The sequence below is a fragment of the Trachurus trachurus genome, assembly GCF_905171665.1.
Source record: "Trachurus trachurus genome assembly, chromosome: 1".
Taxonomy (NCBI): domain Eukaryota; kingdom Metazoa; phylum Chordata; class Actinopteri; order Carangiformes; family Carangidae; genus Trachurus; species Trachurus trachurus.
Window position 1 is genome coordinate 25,476,906 of NC_139891.1, and position 22,777 is coordinate 25,499,682.

General features: G+C 41.7%; 1 protein-coding gene across 4 annotated transcripts in view; it reads left to right on the forward strand.

The window, feature by feature from the left end:
* The window catches only part of fat1a (FAT atypical cadherin 1a), a 140,595-nt gene that overhangs the window by 64,493 nt on the left and 53,325 nt on the right, over positions 1 to 22,777 (forward strand). For 2 of the 4 annotated variants that reach the window (XM_083980589.1, XM_083980592.1), the window contains exons 1-3: positions 3,091 to 3,228; positions 4,823 to 8,112; positions 18,199 to 18,513. In XM_083980589.1, coding sequence (XP_083836715.1) covers positions 4,851 to 8,112; positions 18,199 to 18,513 — 3,577 coding nt within the window. In that variant the 5' untranslated portion in view covers positions 3,091 to 3,228; positions 4,823 to 4,850. Of the gene's footprint in view, positions 1 to 1,158; positions 1,493 to 3,090; positions 3,229 to 4,822; positions 8,113 to 18,198; positions 18,514 to 22,777 lie in introns of those variants that run through there. The other 2 variants (XM_083980590.1, XM_083980591.1) reach the window with 2 other exon arrangements.

Consider the following 22,777-nt stretch of genomic DNA (forward strand, 5'->3'; position numbering starts at 1 on the left):
TCAGAGGAGATGCTAAGAGAGAGAGGGAGAAAAAAGCTGTTCCAGATACCTAACATTGTCTAAGACAAAACTGAGAGCGAGATAGAGGGAGACCAGGAGTGAAGGTAGAGAGGGAGGGAGAGAGATGAAACACTACACACTTGCTCTCTGACACACAAGCTCAATCTTTCTCACCCTCCTTCCTTCCTTCCCTCTTGCGCAGGCACACACACACACACACACACACACACGCACACACACCAAGCCCATAGGTCTCGTTCGTTTACTCAGCCTGTGGGCAAATGTGACTTTAATGAGCCAGTGCTGAATGGACATTAGGCAGAGATTCTCACGCTGGACTGCCGGCTGCAGCAGCCCTCTCTGCTGTGGCATTTTTTGGCAGCCACTTCACAGCGCGGTGTCGAGTTTAGTTGTTAACCACATGTTGGAAGAGCTGAATGAAGACATTTGCGCCTCTGATGTTCAAAATGCATTTTATTTTTTTTTACTTCTCATTGTTCAAACAAAGTGGTGGCTTCTTTAAGGTTGCAAGATCAAATTCATATTGAGAAAAATATTGGAATTGGAAAAAACAAAACAAAAAACAAGACAAAAATGCTGTGGTGGCTGCTAACATTATGGACAGAATAAACAGGAAAGACACTCAGCTGTGTGAATGCAAGGCACGAGAGAGGAATTTGTGACGTCAGAGCTGTCTCCCTGGGACTGACGGGTTCAGATCCTGGGTGCCTTCAAGGAGATCTGATATACCACCTCCAAACTTATAGATGTTCCAGTGACACTCGGGTGCTTTTGGTTTTAGAAATAGATATGTTTTTTTTTTTTTTTTTTAATGAGTCAATGAGAAAAAAATAACTTTAATAAGCTGTTGTTCATTAGGAAATGCATCAATGTAGGCTAAAATTCACGTTTTTATACATTTAGTAGACATATTAAAGTTTTTTTTTTCATAAGCCAAAATAAAAACGCACTAAGCCATATATCAAAAGCATCACTTTCTCCATCAGTTGTTGATGTGACTTCCTTTCACTCCGCCCCCTCTATATCCTTGTCACTTGTCCGCGTAGAGAACTGTAGACAAGTAAATCACGGCTTTGCCTTTCTTTTTTTAATATATATATATATTTTTTTTTTCTTCTACTTACGCGCCCCTATCAGGACAGCGATATTTCCCGACATCACCTGAAGGCAGCAACAGTACTATGCAACACCACCTGAACCGCTGTGGAGGAGAGGAGCGAGACAGAAGCGTAGCCTACAGCTCTACTGTATCAAGCCACCACCATGTGTGATGGCTCTGAGGCGCTGAGCGGATCGAAACACGGGGCTCTGAGACTGGGAGAGACTGAAGAGGACTAAAAACTGCCGGATCCACACCAACTGAAGCCTCGCTGGTCTTAGAGATGCTGGCAGAAAGCGTTCAACACAAATTGCAAAGATTTATGTGAAGGGGAAGTTTGGAGCGGCCACCGGCGATCATCCAGCCGATCTGGTGAGTATAGCTCTGAGTGAAATCAGAGGACAGTGACCCGTTGCTTTGTTTCTAAAGAAGGTTAAAGAAAACTTTGCGCTCAGGTCAAAACATCTTTTAGGACAATGCGTTAAAAAAAGTGAGTGTAGTCTATCTGTGTGACTTTGTGCCAACTAAGCAACCAAATGGACAAATACGCACGCTTAGCGCACTCGCACGGGCAGGCAGCGGTACAAGTTGACAAGTTGTGAAGCTGCATGCAGCACAGGCTTTCTGCAGGCGCACCAGCTGGATCACTGCAGTCCGGGCAAGAGCAGTGAGACAGCGCCATCAATCGCATAGCAGCCACACTCTTGAGCGCCTGTGGAGGGAAGGTAGTGCAGCTTTGGGCTTGAGGAGCAGTCAGGATGACTGGTAGGAGGGGGAGGAGGAGGAAGAAGAAGGGGGGTGATAGGATCAGAGCCTTCATGGCGACTGTACCTCCATCATCAGTCACCCTGCGCTAATGCCAAAGTAGAGACCCAGGCACGCACTGCCGGGCGCTGTATTTCCATCCCAGATTCAGGCTATTAAAATACAATAGCATTAGGAAGAATAATGACAAGAAGATAATCCCAGGAATTGTTGTTCCAACACATAAAATGCAACAACACGCGCGAGGAACTTTGCATTTGCAAGTATTATGAACCTATTTATCATCATCAGTGATGCCCTGAACTGCGATTTCATTTGCAAAACACTTTCTCTTCTGCTGACAACAATATGTTGATGTTAATTCACGGACCATTTTCCCCCTGCACTGAGACCATAAACGAGGCTGTATTATGAACTAATATTTGTTTGCTTCATCATCAGGATAGGGTCTTACTAAACTCAAGTTTTTTGTTTGTTTATTTAGCCTACTATTTCTTTTCCCCACGAAATAACCTCGTCACGGCACGTAGCCTAAGTGGTTTGTGCTGCAGATGGAGAGGTGAATATTGGATTAGGCTTCGTCCCATTTGGACAGCACAAGTTTGTGTCCTTTTGTAAGGACACCTCACGTGCCCTAACTTCAACAGGACTTTTGCTGTGGATTGTTTTAATGTGGATTAATGTAATTAGAAGGAAAGATGAATACTAGCCTACGGGTAATTTTACTAGAATTGATAGGGCCATATGAAAAAAAGGGTCATTATGGGAACCCTAGATCTCCTGCGCTGAGAAATGATTGGTTAATATTCCTCGGCCATTACAGCCATAATCAGTGTTGGAAAGTTGGAGTAACAAATTATTCCAGTGAAATTATGCCCTTAATAATGAGCAGGTTGCCTTAAGGGTATAGGTGAAGTGGTGGTGGTTACTAGATTAAGAAACATGATTTAGCCGAGCACAGCCCTTTGGTCATTTTTTAAATATTTAACATAAATTTAAACTAAAAAAAAAGTGTGGTCAGTCGCTATAAATCAAAGTGCCCAGGTCCGGGGTTCAGGCAGAGCGGAAAGGTTTTATCCTGCTGCCAGCCGGTAAGTAGATCCGGACGTGCGCAGCGCGGAGAGATACCGGACAGCTCCAGTACGGGAGAGAAAGGGAAGCAGTGGAGGGAGCGAGGCGGAAAGAGAGGGAGAGAGAGAGAGCGAGTGAGTGCGAGAGAGGCTGCCTGGTGGTGGTAGTCGGACTAACGGAGAGGAGAGAAGTCCATGTACTACCATGCCGAGATTTGGACTATATAAACTACATGCAAAACCCCCAAATCTACGAGATTAACAATAGAAGAGGTACGTGAATCTTTGTTTTATGCCCTCGGGGAAGGTTTTTCCAGTCGGCGACGGTTTGCAAAGGCATCTGTGTAACGTGTAAAAAAAAAAAAAAAAGTTGAGAGAGGTTAGGTCGGCTATTGTGAGCAGCGGGGCTGTGGAAGAAACCGGCCACCGCTGCCTTCTCCACCTCTCCGGAGAAGTTTAACCTCAACAAAGCTGAAGGTTTAACGTTGGTTTTGATACCACGACGAGTTAGTGTATCCATTATCCGTTCTGACGGTAGTTTATACGCTGCTTTGGGGTTTGTTAGACGGTGTTTTTTCTTCGTTTTATACGCAAACGGCTGCCATCGTCTACTGAAGTGAATGGCTTTAGTTGGGGGATGGGGTTTGAAATGAAATAGCCTGGAAGCACCTAACTTATTATCTTGAGAGATGTAACTTTTTTCCACCTTTGTAATAAAACCGACTCACTGGTGATAGCTTATGCTGTGGAGAAATGTTGCAAATGTGCTGAGTTTTTTTGTGTGAAAATTAGCTACAAGTTTTGGTTTTAAGTTTGAATTTTCACAATGGTGCTCCTCGAGCAGATGGTTCTTTTGTACCTGCAGGCGATAGTTTCGGATTTAAGGTGATTTGAGCTCGACTCTGTCACTTATTAACCCCACATAAAGCAGTGATAACTAAACCCCGGCCGGGTCACTCTGGCACGCCAAAAGTAAATAATGTGGCTTTTTATAATAGAGCGCTCCTGCTGCAGACATAGCAACGTCTTGCTTTTTATTTGTCTTTGTGCGGACTCCCACGCAGAGCCCGAGACGTTGTAAAGCGGCTGTAAACGAATGAATCTGCAATTTTAAAACAGTTTCCTACTCATCTCCCCTGTGGCTTAAACCATGATTGTAGCTCGACGAGATTGCAAAGAGTACCCTTGTGTTTGATTTAACTCTGCAGATTTTGCCTGTGTGCTGCTGCTGCAATCACAGGCAGAAACGTCCAGTATCTTTTTGAGTTGTTGAATTGTATGCAATTAGGATGATGATCAGAAATGTAAAAAAAAAAAAAAAAAAAAACTATGCAAAAGAAAGCAAACTTCATTGTGCATGGGTAGATTTTTATTTATTTTTATTTTTTTTTACATTTTGCAATAAGGAAAGTAAAGATTTATGTGTTTTCATAAGAGCAGTTATTTCTATGAGCCCATTAAGCTGACGTTTTGGTAAATGAGGTTCTACTGTTGAGAAATGCACATAGTTGGCGTATGGCATTGTGCAGACATGGGAGCAGTGCGGGCTTACATCTTGTCACCTGACTGACTGCTCTGCCTCATCTTTTCCACATGGAGCCTATTAAGCCATTTATCATCCCAACCATCACTTGCTATGACATTTAAAATCTGGGAAAGTGCAAGATGACGAAAGAAGTAAGGTGTGGGGTTTTTAAGGGCTTATCTTACCAGGCTTCTGACACGGGGAATGAGATGACTGTGTGTGGGTATTTGCTTTTCAAATTTTAGTCGCTGTAATTACAATAAATTACACACATTTTCTGTGATTATAACATTGAAACAAAAAAATTGAAACATTAACAATCATAACTCTGTTTCTTTCCAGGTGGTTCTGTGAAGATCACGGTACGATAATGGGGAAGCACTTGGTTTCACTGCTTGTGCTGCTCCTGCAGCTGCTCTGTGGCTGCGCAGGGAACCGAAGGATGGCGAGAGCTCCCACCATGCAATTCACCCACTCTGTTTACAATGCCACCATATATGAGAACTCTGCTGCTAAGACTTATTTAGAGAGTCACACCAAGATGGGGATCTATATCACAGATCCAGCCTGGGAGATACGGTACAAGATCATCTCTGGAGACAATGAGAACTTATTCAAAGCTGAGGACTACCTGTTGGGAGATTTCAGTTTTTTGCGAATAAGGACCAAAGGAGGCAGCACTGCCATTCTGAATCGGGAGGTTAAAGACCACTACATGCTGACTGTTAAAGCTTCAGAGAGGGGCACCAATCTAGAGTGTCGCACTAGAGTTAAAGTGCAGGTACTGGACACCAATGATCTGAGGCCTCTCTTCTCACCCACGTCCTACAGCATCTCTCTCCCTGAGAATACAGCTATACGCACCAGTGTGGCCAAGGTCACGGCGACTGATGCAGATATTGGTACGAATGGAGAATACTACTACAGCTTCAGAGAGTGGACGGACATGTTTGCAGTTCATCCAACAAGCGGTGTGGTGACACTGACCGGCAAACTAGACTACTCTGAGACGAAGCTGTATGAGTTAGAGATCCTTGCTGTGGACAGAGGGATGAAGCTGTACGGCAGCAGTGGCTTCAGCAGCATGGCCAAACTTACAGTGAGGGTGGAGCAGGCCAATGAGCATGCACCTGTAATCACTGCAGTAACCCTAGCTCCCTCCGATACAGACCATGACCCTACTTATGCTATTGTGACAGTGGAAGACAATGACCAGGGACCAAATGGAGAGATAGCCTCATTGAGTATTGTTGCCGGTGACCCTCTTCAGCAGTTTAAGGCTGTGAGAAGCAGCCCCGGGAGCAAAGAGTACAAAATAAAGGCGGTTAAAGACGTTGACTGGGACAGCCAGCCTTTTGGATATAATCTCACTTTACAGGCAAAGGACAAAGGCAGCCCCCCTCAATTTTCATCTGCTAAATTGGTACATGTCACTTCTGCACAGTTCAAAGTGGGTCCTCCTGTATTTGAAAAGGCAGTTTACAGAGTCAATCTGAGTGAATTTTCCCCTCTTCATACACCTGTCACTATGGTAACAGCTGTGCCAAAGTATCCACAGTTAAAATATGCATTCAAACACAAGTCTGACAAAAACAAATTTACAATCAATCCGGACACTGGCTTAATCAGCACCACTGGACCAATCAATGCTGATTCTGCCCCCCAATTTGAGCTGGACGTGATTACCAGTGACAAGAAAGCAATGACAAAAGTGATCGTTGATGTGATTGATGTGAATAACAATGCACCTGAGTTCCATCAGACATCTTACAAGGCCACTGTTGACGAGAACGTACCCATAGGGACCAGTGTGGTCACAGTGAAAGCCACCGATCTAGACAGTGGTGAGAATGGCTATGTGACCTATAGTATTACCAATGTGAGCCCTCAACCATTTGTCATTGACTACTTCTCTGGTGTCATTAGTACCTCTGAGGTCTTAGATTATGAGCTCATGCCCAGGATTTACAGTCTAAAAGTCAGGGCATCAGATTGGGGATCACCTTTCCGGAGAGAGGTGGAGGCATCAGTCACCATAACATTAAATAACCTGAATGACAACAAGCCCCTGTTTGAAAATGTGGACTGTGAAGTGACTGTGCCAAGAGACCATGGCGTGGGAGAGCAGATAACAACTGCATCTGCCATAGATGCTGATGAACTGCAGCTTGTACGGTACAATATTAAAGCTGGGAATGATCTTGATCTATTTGAACTGAACCCAAACTCTGGCATGCTTTCACTGAAGCACTCGCTGAGCGAGGGAGAGGCAGCTAAAGTGTCCTTTCATAGTTTACAAATCATCGCAACTGACGGCGAACACGAGACTCAGCCCATGATCATGAACATAACTGTCATCACGGCACGCAAGCCAGTCCAGTTAAAATGTGTTGAAACTGGTGTCGCTACCATGTTGGCTGAAAAGCTACTGCAGGGCAGCAAAATCCACACTCAGACCGAGCCAGATGACAACTTTATGGACTTTCACTCAGTCAACCGGTACAGTCCTCAGTTTGCAGAATCTTTCCCCACTGTTATTGAGGTTAAAGAGGACCTCCCTGTTGGGGCCAGGATTGTCCATTTAAGTGCCACAGACCCAGATAGTGGCTTCAATGGGAAACTGGTGTATGTTATCTCAGGAGGAGACACAGAAAGCCGCTTCATAGTAGACACGGAGACTGGTTGGCTGTTGGTTTATTCTCCTCTAGACAGGGAAACAACAGACCATTACACCCTCAACATTACAGTCTATGATCTTGGCATACCACAGAAATCCTCATCACGTCTCTTGGATGTTAAGATCCTAGATGCCAATGATAACAGTCCTCAGTTTTTGCAAGATTCGTATTCAGTTGAAATAAGCGAGAGCACACCTGTTGGTACGGAAATGATCCAGGTGGATGCGACGGACAGAGATCAAGGAGATAATGGCGTCGTCAAGTATTCGATTTTGGGCGGCACAGATCAATTTTCAATCAATGAAGAGACCGGTGTGGTGACTGTGACGAAGCCGCTGGATCGTGAGCTCCATTCTACTTTTAATCTAAAGATCGCGGCACGTGACCAGTCGGTGAATGAGCCACAGCTAGTGTCCACTGTGCCACTCAAGATCACCTTGGAAGATGTGAATGATAATCCACCTAAATTTGTCCCTCCTAATTACCGCGTGAAAGTAAGGGAAGACCTCCCTATTGGTACTGTAATTATGTGGCTGGAGGCCCACGACCCTGATGTCGGACCCTCCAGTCAGGTACGATACAGCCTCATTGACAATGGAGACGGGAATTTTGAAGTAGACAAACTCAGTGGCGCTGTGCGGATTGTGCAAAACCTGGACTACGAGACGAAACAGGTCTACAACCTCACGGCGAAGGCTAAAGACAAAGGGAAGCCCATGTCCTTGTCATCAACCTGCTTCATTGAGGTGGATGTGGTGGATGTGAACGAGAATCTGTACAAACCTTTGTTCCGATCATTTGTGGAAAAGGGATTTATAAAGGAGGATGCCCTTGTTGGGACCTCTGTGATGACTGTATCAGCCGAGGATGAAGACCAAGGACGCGATGGAGAGATCCGATACTCCATTAGAGATGGATCTGGCCTGGGGATATTTACCATCGATGAGGAAACTGGTGAGTGTCTTTTCCCACTGTTGCTATAAAACTATGTGAAGCTTGTGTCAAAGTGTGCTATTTGCATAAACATAGTACTGTGCAGCTATGGTTCATTTAGTCATGTCACACTGTGGAACAAAGAGGTAAGGGAATCTTCCAGGAGACAGAGGGGTAAGGTTCCTGATTCCAGTCATTTTTCTTCTTTGGGAGAATTGACGGCAGGAACAGATGGACCAGCTGTCTCTCAGACCTGTGTAGACATTCTTGAGTAGTTGTTGTGGCACTAAGAAGATTGAGAGTGATTTCACCCTCTCTTTTCCCCAGCCACGCTCTCACTGTGTAAATACACACTCCTTTTTTTAAAACAGATTAAACTTGGAAAATGTTCCAATCTGTTTGACCTAAGGATACGATATTCTAATGGCATTTAAAACATGTTTTTTTATAACAGCATGTTTGTAACATTGTACTGACGGCAAGGCTTTGCTTGTGGGTTCCTTATTTATGTTACTGAAAATATGTTAATACTTGCTCAGCTGCCTAGAATGATTTTAACAGCTGACTCAAATTAGCTCAAAATAAGCAGTCTGGAATTTCAGGAGTTTCTGCCCAAAAACCCAGTAATCACCTGATTTGGATGTTTTGGACCTGGCTTGCTGCCCCTTTTTTTAACTAGATAACCACATTCTCAGACAGCTCAATGTGACATTTTCACCTATTTGAAATTAAAATTTTCTCTGCATTATGCATGTTTAATGTTTAAATGAAGCAGTGAAACTTAATGCATTATAGATTGATTTATCTTGGCACATGTAATCTCTAAGGTTCATATTGCAAAAAGCTGGAAATGTGCTGCCACTGATAGTGTTTCATATTTTTAAATGTAAGTTAAATGTTTGTCTAGAATCAGATTTATTCAGTTTTCCACAGAGGGAAATATTTTTTCTCTGTGTGGAAAAATTCACATGAGATGAGCCTTTATGAAGGATGCATCCTCCAGGGCTGTGTGCCAGCTGTGATGCTTTTGTGGTTGTGTCTGTGGCAGTGCTTGTACATTGATACTTGACATACTTGATTAGTAATACAGTTGTATTTTATCAAAAGAGATGTTTAAAGCTTGAGCTAGTACTGTTCTATATTGTTTTCTCTCAGGATGTGTTTTCTGGTTATGTGTAAAATTGACTGTGGTGGAAGTTGAATTTTGCATGGAATAGTGTTTAACATGGAGTGTAGCGCTTCAGCATTAGATGGATCCATATGCAGGCCAGCGAGCTTCCTTGTCTTAACTCAAAATCCTGTATCGTGTATGGACTCAGGAGTCTAGTCTGATCTTCTGCTTAATCCCAGAGGCCTATATTAAGTGATTGTCAGGAGATGCAATGATAGGATTGTCCTGGGTTGGGTCCTGTTATTATGGATTACATCTGAGGTCAGTAGACAACTAAATACAGCCAAGGTGGTAATGCCCCTCCTAAGATTTCACTACTAGACGAAGGGTGTGGTTTGTTAGGGTACCATATGCATTTAGAATATTATGCCTCTAAACGGAAAATATAAGCATGGGTGCACAGCCCACTGCATATTCTGTTCTGCAGCTGCATGTTGTGAATCGTAACCAGAATGTTTTAAGAAGGTTTAAAATTAGAAAACAAATGAAAAAGTGGTATAAGGAAAAATGCCAAGAGCCACGCACCTTCAGTTATGGAATTTGTTTTTCCAGAGTGGGAAGGAGCGAGGGAAGGCTGCTCGAGCCTTTTCCTGTTTCACTTGACATTTGTAATCCTAAACCCTTGCACGTGAGCACAAAAGTCAATTGCACAGTCTCGTTCTGTGTTGTAGTGTTTTGTTAGTCCGCTCACCACAATATAAATCATTATTCTTTCAGCTATTCCTCTCATAGTGGCATGCACAATAACATTGAAACAACAATACAACTTTGCGGGTGACAAAGTGTTCCTGCGGAGAGCCTTGCACGCTGTGGTCGCTGATGCAAGAAGACAGTCAGTCATTCTTGTGCGAGTAGGTGTATCTAACCAATCTGGGAAGAAGATGTATTTTAGAACAGGCTAAACGATTACTTGCATGTTTGTGATACATATGATTAAATTTAAATGTGGTGTCCCTGACAACGGTTTACTGAGTGCCACCCTGTTTTCATCTACAATGATTTCAAGTAAAAGAAAAAAAAAACTTTTTAATGACTTCTTCTCAAGATATGGCTCCTATTCTGTCAGACTGCTTAGGGAGTCCGTGACAACTGTTTGCCCAGACATTCTCTGTGTTATTAAAAGCGCTGTGGTCACTGGCTCGGTGCCATCTTAATTTAAACTTATCAAGATTCTTTTCTGGGCCCCTTCCCATGCAGACCAAATTTACCATTCCATGCTTTAATCAGAAAATCTGCTAATAGTTCTGCGATTTTTTGACAGATAAGGTCCACGAAGGCTCTCTGTAATGACACTAAACCTTGATGCACTAAAAGCTTCCCAAGCGCATATTTTTTAACACATTAACCAACTTGGAGTTTTAGCAGGAACAGAGCAAGATGGATATTCTGCTCTCTGATGCCATTTAGCTTTTATCCCCAGTTTACTCTATTAACTTTAGACAAATATATGCACATTTTATAATTTGTGTGATTTTCCTATACTAGCCATTAGTGTACAAACATTGCAAAAGTCTATGTAAGCGTCTATGAGCAATGGGTGCTCAAAACTGCATAGACTTTATGCAGAGGAAGTGCACCAACTGTGCATGATGACAAAATAGATGTGGCGTGCCCTTTATTCGAAACATTACAAAGACAGCCGAATGTTGTTGAACCTAAGAGCCTATTTATGATATTTTGATTAAGTTCTCCCATGGTATATTTTCTCTTTTTTGCTTTCCTCCTGTTCTGTGGTTTTACTTTTTGATCCAAAGCAACAGTACATTATTTGTGGGTCAGTAGAAGAAAGTTGAGAGGATTATAACTCCTTGTGCAGGCCCCACAAACTGAATGCAACCACAGAGATATGTGATGTATGGAGTACAAAAGAACAGATGAGTAAAATAATGGTAATAAAAAAGATGGATAAGCATCAGCAAGAATTGCAGCAGTAATCAGGTGAAGAGCTTGTGAACCTATCTGAGGACAGCTTCCACTGCAAGTCGAAGCAGACATGCAATAAAACAATGCTTCTCATTATAAACTTGTGCAAGACTCCACGCCTCAAGCTACACCTGGCTGATGTTGAATGTGACACACCTTATACCTTACCAGATAAAAATTGATACAAAAGGCGAAGGCGTTTTTATTGCTTATGAGTAACAGTTTTTTTCATGACCTATCCTCTGGAATGAGCAAGTCAGCATGTAAAAATCAGGAAGCGGGGGCGCAATTAATCAAAAACATAGGTAGAAGATTACAAGACAGGGATGTGAATGGAAAAGGGGTACTTTTAAACAACCCATTGGCTGATTTCATCTCATACTACAGGGTTGTTAGGTGAAAAACATGTTAGGACACACATCACCTAATCCTTGGGTGCTGAATATCAACTAGACCACAGGATAATCAATTTGTGTGTCTCTACTTGAAGATAAATAATATTTCAAAGATTCATTGCCATCAAGGTGGTGGTGTAGAGCTGGACCCAACTATGCTCAAAGAAAGTTGCGTCTCGACTTGAAGTGAAATTATCCATTATAAAGTGACCAGAGCAGAATGTGTTGAGTCTAAATGAGACGCAGATGCTGATTGTATAATGTATGCACTGCCCTTTCTTGTTGGATAATGTATGCATTGCCCTTTCACTCAAAGCTGTTTGCAGCCTTTGCTGTGAAAGCTTTCTTTGTGAAAGCAAATGAAACAGTTTGATGCATAATGGCAAAATCCAGTTTTTCATTTCCACAAAAATTGTCAGTCATTCACTCCTTTTTCCACACTTTTTCCTGTTACAGTAAACAGATTACTAACGGTACGGAAAAGATGTATGCTTTCATTTCCTTATGGTCGGGCCTTCTGGCTTCAGTGATAGTTTGCCCAAGCTGAAAAAAAAATTCTGCCCTCCGTCCCTAATTTTCTGTTCAGTCTATATGTTTTAGATGAAAGCAGGGCTGCAAAGTGCCACATGATTCCAAATAGTCTTTGCTTGAGTGCTGTTACTGTGGAGACGGGACCAGGAATGTGCAGCGGGACAAAGTTGATTGTAGGTTGCTAAATGAAAAACACACTTTCCCTAGTTAAAAGTATGTTGTTCTCTCAGTCCATTAAATCTTTTTAAAGAAACTCGAGGCTGCCTTGTGCTTCATTGTGTGTTAATTCATGTCATGCTAACACTCTCATGAATTAGATCTATACTTTCTATTCATGTTGATGCACTGTGGTTAGCCTTGTAGACTTTACACTTTGAAGCGTTTTTTTTCAGTGGGCCCCAAGGAACATTCAGATGTCCATATTTGTTTAATTAATTTAATAAAATACAGAGCTTGAAGCTTCATTATTATTTTGTAATCATGTAATACTCCTTGTTAATGATGCTAAACAGAGCCTCTTCCTCTAACTGTAGTTTAAAGCATTTAGTTGAACAAACAGCTGTGATATTTTGAAAACATTAGCATCTTCCCAACAGACACATCTGAGCATCTACATATAGATATGCTCTATGAAGACTAAAGAAGAGATACTGACATGCTTTTATGCTTTCATTCAAATTCCAGTGGCTAGTTCAGGCATTTATAGCCAATTTCATGCAGTGTGATATTTGACAAGTGACAGCCCTGACCATGAATACACTTGGGTGCAGTGAAGTGGGGTACTAAAATACATTAGTCTCTCTGTCAACCCATAATGTTATGGCCATGTTCGTCGACACTACAATTTATCATCTGTCAATACAACTGTTTAAGTTATTTTGATTTTATTTAAATCAATCAAGTAATTTAAATTAAATTTAAATCCTCACTATAATACTTTACTTAAATTTACTTGAATTAAATTGTATTAAATTGTATTTAGAACCTAAATAGTGTGGAATATGGGCAAATATCCTCATTCGCTTTCTTGTTCTTTCAAATTCTCAGCATGAAAGGAAATAAGCAGAATTGCCAAAATGCCAAACTAGTTCTTGAAGCACCACAATATCGAAGTTAATAAACATTTTTTTGTTGGTGTTTTGTAACAACTATGAGGAAGGGAATTGATATGTAGCCATGCAGTAAGATGACTGACTGCACAGGTGGGAAGCCAGCAGGGGATCATGTCCCGGTCACTGCAGTGTTATCTGGGAGAGAAGGTGTGAATGTTTTCTCGCATTATGCTGTCCTAGAGGAAATGTGTGTTGTTAGCTAGGCCAGTTTCAAATTATTATACAATAGAGATATAGATTGATAGCATAGATATAGAAGTAAATATAGACCCTATGCTGGGGATGGCTCTACAAAGGTATTCAGAGGGATGCAGATAAAGATGTGAATGGGAAGGTTTTTCTCATTGTTATCAGAGGCACAGACAGAGAGTACTGGGAGGACAAGGAGGTACAGTAACTGCTTCTAAATAACACTATGATATTGAATCAAGGAGTATTGCTCTGAGGCTTGTTCAAAAGGCTCTGAAATAATGCTGTTCCCACTAACAATAGACGCTTTGTATCGTCAGCTAAGTCCCAAAAGCTATCTCAACTGGAATTAATAGGCAAAACTTAAAAAAAAAAAAAAAAGGAACGTAAACCCTATTCATTCATGCTCCATGTAACAACTACATCAAAGGAGTTTTGCAGTTTCTTTCTAATGCTTACAAATAAATTGTTTTCATGTTCTCTTTGGGGTTAAAGAAATTCAGAATTCTTCATTAGTACTTGCTGTGAAACGGCTTTGTATCCACTGCTTTATATATTGTCAGACATATAATGGAAAAATTACAATAGGATTACACTGATACAGGGGCCATCAGTGTTCTCCATCGTTAGGCTGGAGAAATTATGAAGCTTGTCTTAAGTGCCATCTTTTCTAAAGCCAGCAGTTGACAGCCACTTTTCTGCCAGTATAGTGACTGTGTGTGGCGTGCACAGTGATGCATGAAGTGGAAATGGCTCACCGGCTCAATAGGCTGTAATTGTTTGCCCAAGATATTGAATACATGTTTTTTTTTTCTATTACAGACATGGTTTTTGTGGGACACTATTATCTCAATGATCATCTAAGAGACCTGTCCTAATGCATTATGACCCAAGTGCCCTTCAACCAGGAACAGGAAGCAGAGTGAATCAGCAAATGATTATGTTTATCATAAGCCTATCCATTGCTAATAGATGACCCATTTAGACTGAAGGGGGGGAAATATGGAACAACCTGACACTTGATAATATGCTCTTTAATAATGATATACTAGAGTAGTTTTATGAATTTAAGTTTTATTTCACAAATATAATACAGTATCACAAAACTAAAACATGTGATGCTTTTTAAATGAATACAGAATCAAACACTTAGTGAAATATCTATATCTATATAGAATAGGCAGTCCAGTTGACTGTAGTACAAAAAGAGTAGTTGTTGTCGCTAAAGGTTCAAAGACCTTTTTGACTTTGACTAATAACCCCCCTATCATATTGCACTGAAATGATGAAATTGATGCTTCAGGCAGTGGTGTCAAAACATATTTTCACTTTGGACTGTACCTTTAATCTGCACATTTTCTAAATGTTTCAGACATTTGTACTACCAAGCTTAATGGCTTTGAGACTTAGATCTTGGCTACAGATATCTGGGAAATGTGGGATGATGTGATATTAAGTTGCTGGGTTGCAAAAAGCTCAGTTTAGGACCTTTTCTATTACAGTAGGCTCTACGTGGTGGTGGAATTTGAAGCATTTTGCCAGGCCTGTGGAAAGAGAAGAGGGGGGGCACTGAGAAAGTTTATGTAAGCATGTGAGCTAGAGGCCTGAGAAGGCTGAGGAATGTGGGGTAGGGGTGAGGGGAATTAACAAAGGTAGTTCAAAGCAAGTCCCCAACTCTTCTGCTGCAGGATGGACAAGGGCATTTGAGTAGATTTTGAAGGTTGAATGCAAATATCCAGAGTCAAGTCAGAAATGTGAAGATCCTAATCTTGCATTGATGGCATAGACAGCATTTATCACACGGCTTTATTTCACTGGACAACTAGTGTCAAGCAGTGACCAGTTTCAGCTTTGTTAAAGGAGATTTCACCCACTTCAAACTGTGGCAAACTATGCCTTTACTTGGACTCTGAGTCGTTATAAAATAAATTCATTGTGTGTCCTCACACAATGTTGATTGAAGTGCACTTATATGTAAATTACCTGCTGGTCTTGATAGCTCAAAAATCCGTTGGCTGTCTGAAGATTCCACCTCACTGCCACTGTGCTCAAGTAACTTTGAAGAACAAAGCCAGAGGGAAAGAAAAGAGCAGGGGAAAAGTAGCGGAAAGCAAATCTGGCAGAGGCTGTTGCACAGTCTGTCTTTTTTTTTTCTTTTTCTTTTTTTTTCTTGTGGCCTTAGGGCAAGTTTTGCTTCTGCCTTACTGGGTAGGCTAGGTATATGGGATGGGTGTGGCAACTAAATTCTTCAGATTCATCTTTCATGTGCTTTGTTAGAAACTATTCACCCAAGGGCCAAGGCAGATACCTTTTCATTTTAGTCGCACTAAGGTCAAGTTGGTGTGTTTCTCCGTCCCCTTCAGAGATAAATATGAACAAAAGCTCTCGAGTGTTGCAAGTTGGCATTCACTTGCTAAAAGTATGGATAGTAACATCCCTCATGCAGCCTCAGTTATGTTTGTATTTTCAACTTTTGGGTCTGATAGACACAAGATGAGCAACTGTGAAGAAAAAGCATGACCCTGGTGAAAGTGGATTTTTTTTCTGCTATGCTTGCATCTGCTGGTCAAACAGATGAGCACTCAAATATGGGCATCTCCTTGGAAAAAGCACAAAAGATTTGTCTTCTTTGTATGTTACTCTCTTTTAGCATCACTCCACACTTTACACCAACCTCACCTCAACTTCTTGTTTGTCTCGCAATATAATTCTCTTTCTATAGGTGTCTTTACTGTCTTAACATTAACCTCCATACTCCATGCTTGCATTTCTTATCTGGGTTTAACATTTGCAGTGTCTTGCACACAATTTCTTCGAGAAGAGACCTTTATTGTCCACCTCAAGTTTTCAGCGTCAGTGTTGTCACAAGTTAGTCATTACCGTGTTACCCAAGTTCTAAATTGTTCTCTTAATCTTATTTTCGAATGTCTCCAAATGGTTGGTCATGTTTTTGTCCCATTATTTTGCTTAGACAGAGTCATCCAATTTGCGCTCTTGATATATTTAGCCTATGCTGTTTTTGCCATTGGACTTCTGGCTTTGGGGATCATCAGGGAGCTACCTATTTCCCCGTGCTTGAGTTCCCTTCTTATTACATGCCTCAAGATAAGTTGAAAAAGCTGTAATGATGACTAATGACAAGAGAGAATCCCAGGGCTGAAAACACAGCGACGCTTGAGTAAAGCAGGGCAAGAGAATAGATTAGCTGCAAACCCCCCTCCAACTCCCCTCCTGTGTAAAATGTGAGATTTTTGTGACAAGTCATTTGGCGTGTTATCTATCTCTTTTTCGGAGAAATCTTTCATTACCGAAGGCAAGAGGTTTGGCTGGTCTCAGTTACACTCCATCATCGCAATTCATCAAGTTACAGTGCATGAACAAAGACAGCAGCAGCACAAAGATAGCCTATGTAAACTATTCAAACCTTTGAAATGTGTCCTTATGTGTATGGTTTCCTGGAGGCTCCTTATCTGGGCCAGCAGCGACTGGAAGTGTGCCATAGATTCAAAGCCATTGTAGGAAATTGGCCAACACCCATACCCGGTGATGATATGGGTGTGCTTAAACCATGATTCACGTTTATTAGTTTCAGATAACAATATAGTCATAGCCATAAATTTCAATTGCAGATATCAAAGTTATACAGCTATTGCAAATAACAGCTATGAGAGAGGCTGCTATTATACTGAAAAGGTTGTCAATGTTTCCATTGTTGGGAAGATATCCGCATGTTTGTGTTTCCATCCACAGCCCCTTTATTTTATGCTTGTTAAAAGAATGGGACCTCACACGCACAAGTTATCCAAATAACATTCTTTTGCTTGTTTATCATCAGCTCTGTCCTTGTTTTTTGCAACACTGTCTGAAGACCTTGCCCTTTGTTTCATCCCTACTATTCTATCCGCATATTCAATTCACTGAAGAGACATTCAGCATCATTCAGAAAGGCATGCACACAGATCCTCTCCCCCAAACAGAAATACCTAAATACCACTACTTGAACCTACACAAAAACACGCACACTTATCGCCCCCGCTTCAGTCCAAACCTACCTACAGTGCACCTGGTGAGTGCTCACAAGTGGGGTCGAATGGAGATGAAAAGCACAAAAGCAAATCCTCTGTGCTATAGTCTCAGCCATTTAGGGATCTCAACTAGTGTTGACAGATGCAGTAATTGCAGCATTACTTTAGGCAAGCAGGTCAATGACCAAGTAATTTACATGTCCAGCTGCACTGGATTGCTATTAAAACCAATTACATGTATTTTTTATGTCATTATTATGCACCATACAGATACTTATTATGCAAAACGTTTCACTAGACTAACAAAGTTTTACCTTTAAAAAAAAAGCAAAACATATTTAAAACTGTTTTAGACTGTATTTGCTCTCAGTTTTATATTTCCCCTTAGTTCTTCCAAACTGCTCAGTCTACCCATCCTCCACTCTTCCATTTAACCTTGGTCAACGTAGAGGACTCCCACGTTTCTGAAAGCTCTTTGTTTGCTCAGCTGAAGCCTATAGCCCCCACATGGCAGTAAAAAAAAAACTTCCCTACCAGTGAATGTAAACAGGAGAGGAGGCTGTTGTCAGTACTCTACCTTGACAAGTTTCAAGCCTTACATCTGCTTTAATAAAAGCTTGTGTTCTCTTCATGGTCCGGTAATTATATCACAGGTCACTGTTACTACAGATAGTGATGCTACACTCAGGGAATGTTGCAAATGAAATGTTCCCTGACACGATGTAGACTAAAGAGTTTCTTTATGTCTTTTCATTTCTTAGGTGTTATCCGAACACAGGAACTGCTTGATCACGAGACAACATCTCACTACTGGCTCACAGTCTACGCCATGGATCGCGGCGTGGTGCCGCTCTCCGCCTTTGTCGAGGTCTACGTCGAAGTGCAGGACGTCAACGACAACGCGCCACAAACCTCGGAGCCTGTCTACTACCCCTCTGTTATGGAGAACTCTCCTAAAGACGTGTCAATCATCAAGATAAACGCAGTGGATCCAGATAACAAGGGCAGCGATAAACTCACCTACAGGATCACGAGCGGCAACCCCCAGGGTTTCTTTGCCATTAACACCAAGACAGGTAAGATTGCTGTAGCTGCGATTGCAGTTCATGTCACTGTAAATTGCCTCTTCAGAGTCTTGAGCTTGTGTTGTGTTCCAGGACAGATGCCAACCTTGAATATGGCTGCTCGCTTGAGAGTGTACAGTTTATCTAACAAAGTCCAAAGGAGTAAATATTAACAAAAAAAAAGCTTACTGAGCCGTCCTATAACACAACTGTCACATCTCGTGATATCCATGAAAGGGAAAACCATGAGATTTATGTCAACAACCAGGGATCAGTTGAGATATCCTCACTGATTGATGGATTTAAATGATGGGCAAATTTAGGTCAAATTGCTCATATACTGTATCCTCTTTACCTAAAGACAGTGCCTACTTTAAAGGTCATAAATGAGGCAAACAAAAGGATTGTTCTCCATATTAAATTATCCTCCGAGACTGGAGGCAAGGTTTATACTCTGTAGTGTATGGCTGACGCAGTGGTGGGCTTCTGTGAGGTTCCTGTTTCCTTTCTTGTGAGAAGGAAGAGCAGTGTTAACATAATATTTTAACCCAGGACAGGAGTGGGTTGAGCCTACAGGGGTTTTTCCACTCAAACACTCTAAAGCGTGCTCTCATATGCGTACTCTGGAAATGGTGTGATGATTAATATTTCATTGGGTTCTTTTAAAGTTGCTGGAGCAGGCTATGTTTAGTTAAATAGCAGAAAAAAATAAGTGTAATGCAAAGTGAAGCTCCATGTACCGACAGAGGTAGTTTGTAAACCTACAGATTTATTCTCGTCTAATTCTAGACTCAGGATTTGACCGTGATTGTGCCTCACGTTTTGAGTGCTTAAGTGCACTTGACTGATGATGCATTATCAAAACATAAAAGAAATCAAGGACATGAGTCGATTTGAATTTAAACGACTCGACGATCATAGATCACAGGGACAAAATGAGATCCTTAAACTCTGTATCTTCCTCTTGAAGTTCCAATTACTCAGATTGTTTTTCTTTCTTACCTAGTGCACACACCGGTCTCTTATTGCTTTGAATGCAAGTGCTCATTAAACTGCAATGAGGAGAGGGTAGTGAAGCAGTTGCTCCAATTTGTCCTCCCTGACGTGTGTGTGTGGTCCTGTTTCCCAAGGTAGTCACATCAACAAACTGGAGTTATTTTTGTTGGGAGTGGCAATGTGAATTTTCTGACCAAATAAGGATTCGTCATGTAGTGTGGCTCTCCAACAAGCCTCCAAGTAACGCTGGGCTATCCCCAATGGACAGGAAGAGAAAGAAAAAATGAATAATAAAGAAAAAAGGGGAAACTTTAGGTATGCGGACACACAAGGTTGTTGTTTTGTCTGCAGGCATGACAGGATCGTCGTATGCATGCTGATAACAAGCCTGGGATTCTGGAGAGGAAAAAAAAAACTGGGAAATGGAATATTTATACACAGAGCAGTCATATTTAACACTGTTTTAATGAGCTGTGGAGAAAATACCACAACTCAACATATATTCTTGTTATTTTTTAGGCTTTCTGTGACCAAGCAACCTTTGATAATATGGCAACAGAGCTGGAAATCACTGTTTACACTGAAGCAGCTGCTCTCAAACTGCATGGCCTTGCATTTTGGTATTTCACTTTGCTACAGGACTGCATATTTATCTCATACCCCACAAAAGGACGGCCTTCTCTGTTGATTTATTTTATTTTTGTCAAGTTTTCCGTCATAAACGTGCATGGTAAAGTCACAGCACATAAGTCATTCAGCACTTGAATAAAGTCGTCTTAGCCCCGTATATCTGAAGTAAATATTTCCTACACCGAGGATTTATGAAGCTTATGGCCAAGTCGACTATGGGCACAACCTCTTTACAGGAGAATGTAGCTGTATCTTTACATGGTTCTTTTTTCATACAAGTCAGAACGGTTCTCTGAAAAAAAATAAGAGCTCAGAGGACACTGAAGCATGTGGATAAGACCTATCCATGCATATCAAAGCATGTTAAAACTTTTATGAGTGGGACACCGGAGCCCCTCGCGTCAGGTTCAACAACGGGTGGGTTTGGACAATGAAAACTTCATTAAATCACTGCTTTGACTCTTGAGGTTGTTTTTCCAGCGTCTTTGTTTTTGAAATGTGAAGGTAGAGAAGTAGCTGGGGAGAGAAGACAGAGAGTCGAGTGCGGCCGACTGCAGGACGGATGATTTATGAAGAGGCCCAGTTAAAACAGCAACAACATTCATAATTAGACAGTTGTTTTAGAGAGAGCTGAGAATGATTACAAATGAGTTTTATTTATGTAAATCTGTGGTTCCAAACAAGGTCAAAACAGGCCTGATATCTATCCACATTATCAACTCAATATGACATTTGCCCGCATATTACAGGTTTTTGAAAATGTTTAAATTTACAACATGCGAGTCTCTGTAATTACATGTTCTAAAATTGCATTGGAAGCGCAGGCCGTGTTTTGGCCTATCTACAAAGCTCGGCAAAGGGGTGGGAAAAGGGAAAAGACGTTAAGGCCTGTGTTTTGTGTGTGGGTTTTGGAACTTCATAGGCATGTGTCCCAAGCTAACTAGCTAGCCTTCTATCACGGGCTACGGCCTTGTGCTGCTTTCCAAGTAACCTGTCAAGCTTCAAACGCATACGAAGGCTTTGCTTGACGCCTTGGGTGGTGTCGGCCGGCCTTTTTTCTGCACAGACCCACCGAGGCTAGCTAAAGCCCAGGATGAAAGGCTTAGGCCAACTATATTTCTGCCAAGTAAACAAGTCCTGCTGTTTTGACTGTTCTGACTTAGGTTTGTCATTAAAGTGCAAGGCCAGCTCTTCTCTCTCTAGCAGACACTATAGCAATCCCAATGTCTTGAGACCTCAGAATGAAACGGCTTGATACAGACGAGCTTTTGAGGGGATTGGGAAAGAACGAGGGGAAAAAAAAAAGAAAAGGCAGAGTCGTACGTGGTGGAAATCGTGCCAGTCAGCTGGATATGAATTATGTGTTGTAAATCAGTGTATTTGAATAATGCTGCTCAGGAACCAGTGCTCCGTTTGTCGAGTGGCATGCATCTCATCCCACCCACAGACATGACCACAGTTGTTTCAGGCTCCGCGATGCGCCTTCATTTGGCGGCTAAGGAGAATTGCATTTCCTGGATAAAGACTCGTGCTGCTTGGTGCCACCGGCTCACAGCAGGATATGAGACTGTATGTGCTGCTGTGCCGTGTAAAACGTCCCATGGTTGCATTGCAGTGTGGCCGTAAGGTTGTTTATTGCTTAGGTGTAAATTTAGAAAAGAAATTAAAAAAAAGAAAAACATGGGTTTGTTCACACACACACACACACACAGCTCTTGAGACAGTCAGCCTACTAGCTGTCTAGTTTTATTTTCTCTTCATAAAAGAGTTGTCAGCACTCGGAGCCAGTTCATCTGAGGTTGTTGACTTGAGTTGCCCACCTTTTCTGTGGGAGAGTGAGCTGTGTTTGTTACCCAGTGAATCACTCTCTCTCTTTCTCTCTCTCTCTTCTCTGAAATGCCTCCACTGTGCTATGACTTAGTGGACTTTGAACAGCTCTCTTATGCCAGAACATGCAAGAGTTAGGAGAGGGCAACCAAGCAGAACATGCTGTCAGAACACACACACACACACACACACACACACACACACACACACACACACACACACACACACACACACACACACACACACACACACACACAGAGAAAGAGAGACAGAGAAGGGAGGGGAAGTTTTCATATCTTAGCCAAGGAGAGCAAAGATCACTGTGATAGCTATCTTATCTTGCCGTGTGCTCATTAATCTACTTCCTGCTGTACCTATTCTACTTCTCCATTTATAGTATTAGTACTTTATAAGGCTGCTGTAATTGCCCTATTGTCCATTGACTTAAAGTGAATTATCATCTATGTCCATGTTGACCTGACACATGAGATTTCTGCTTGGAGCGCATAAAGCCTGTTGAAAACTCCACCCTATAATAACGGTGCCGATCTGTATTCGTCACCAGACAATGGTTACGGTCAGAGCTGACAAGAACATGCCTTTAATAAGATTTGGCTGCCTATACATGATTGTATTTGCCCTTAAATGGTAGGTTTCATTCCAGTGGTTAAACCCAAATGAAGACAGATACACCCGAGTGAATTCTTACACTGTGTTGAACAATTTTAGCCTGTCCTTTTTTTTTGCCTCAAGGAAAAGTCATTGTCATCAATTGAAAGGAAGAAAAAGTCATTGTTATCAATAGAAAAGGAGCGCCGCGGCT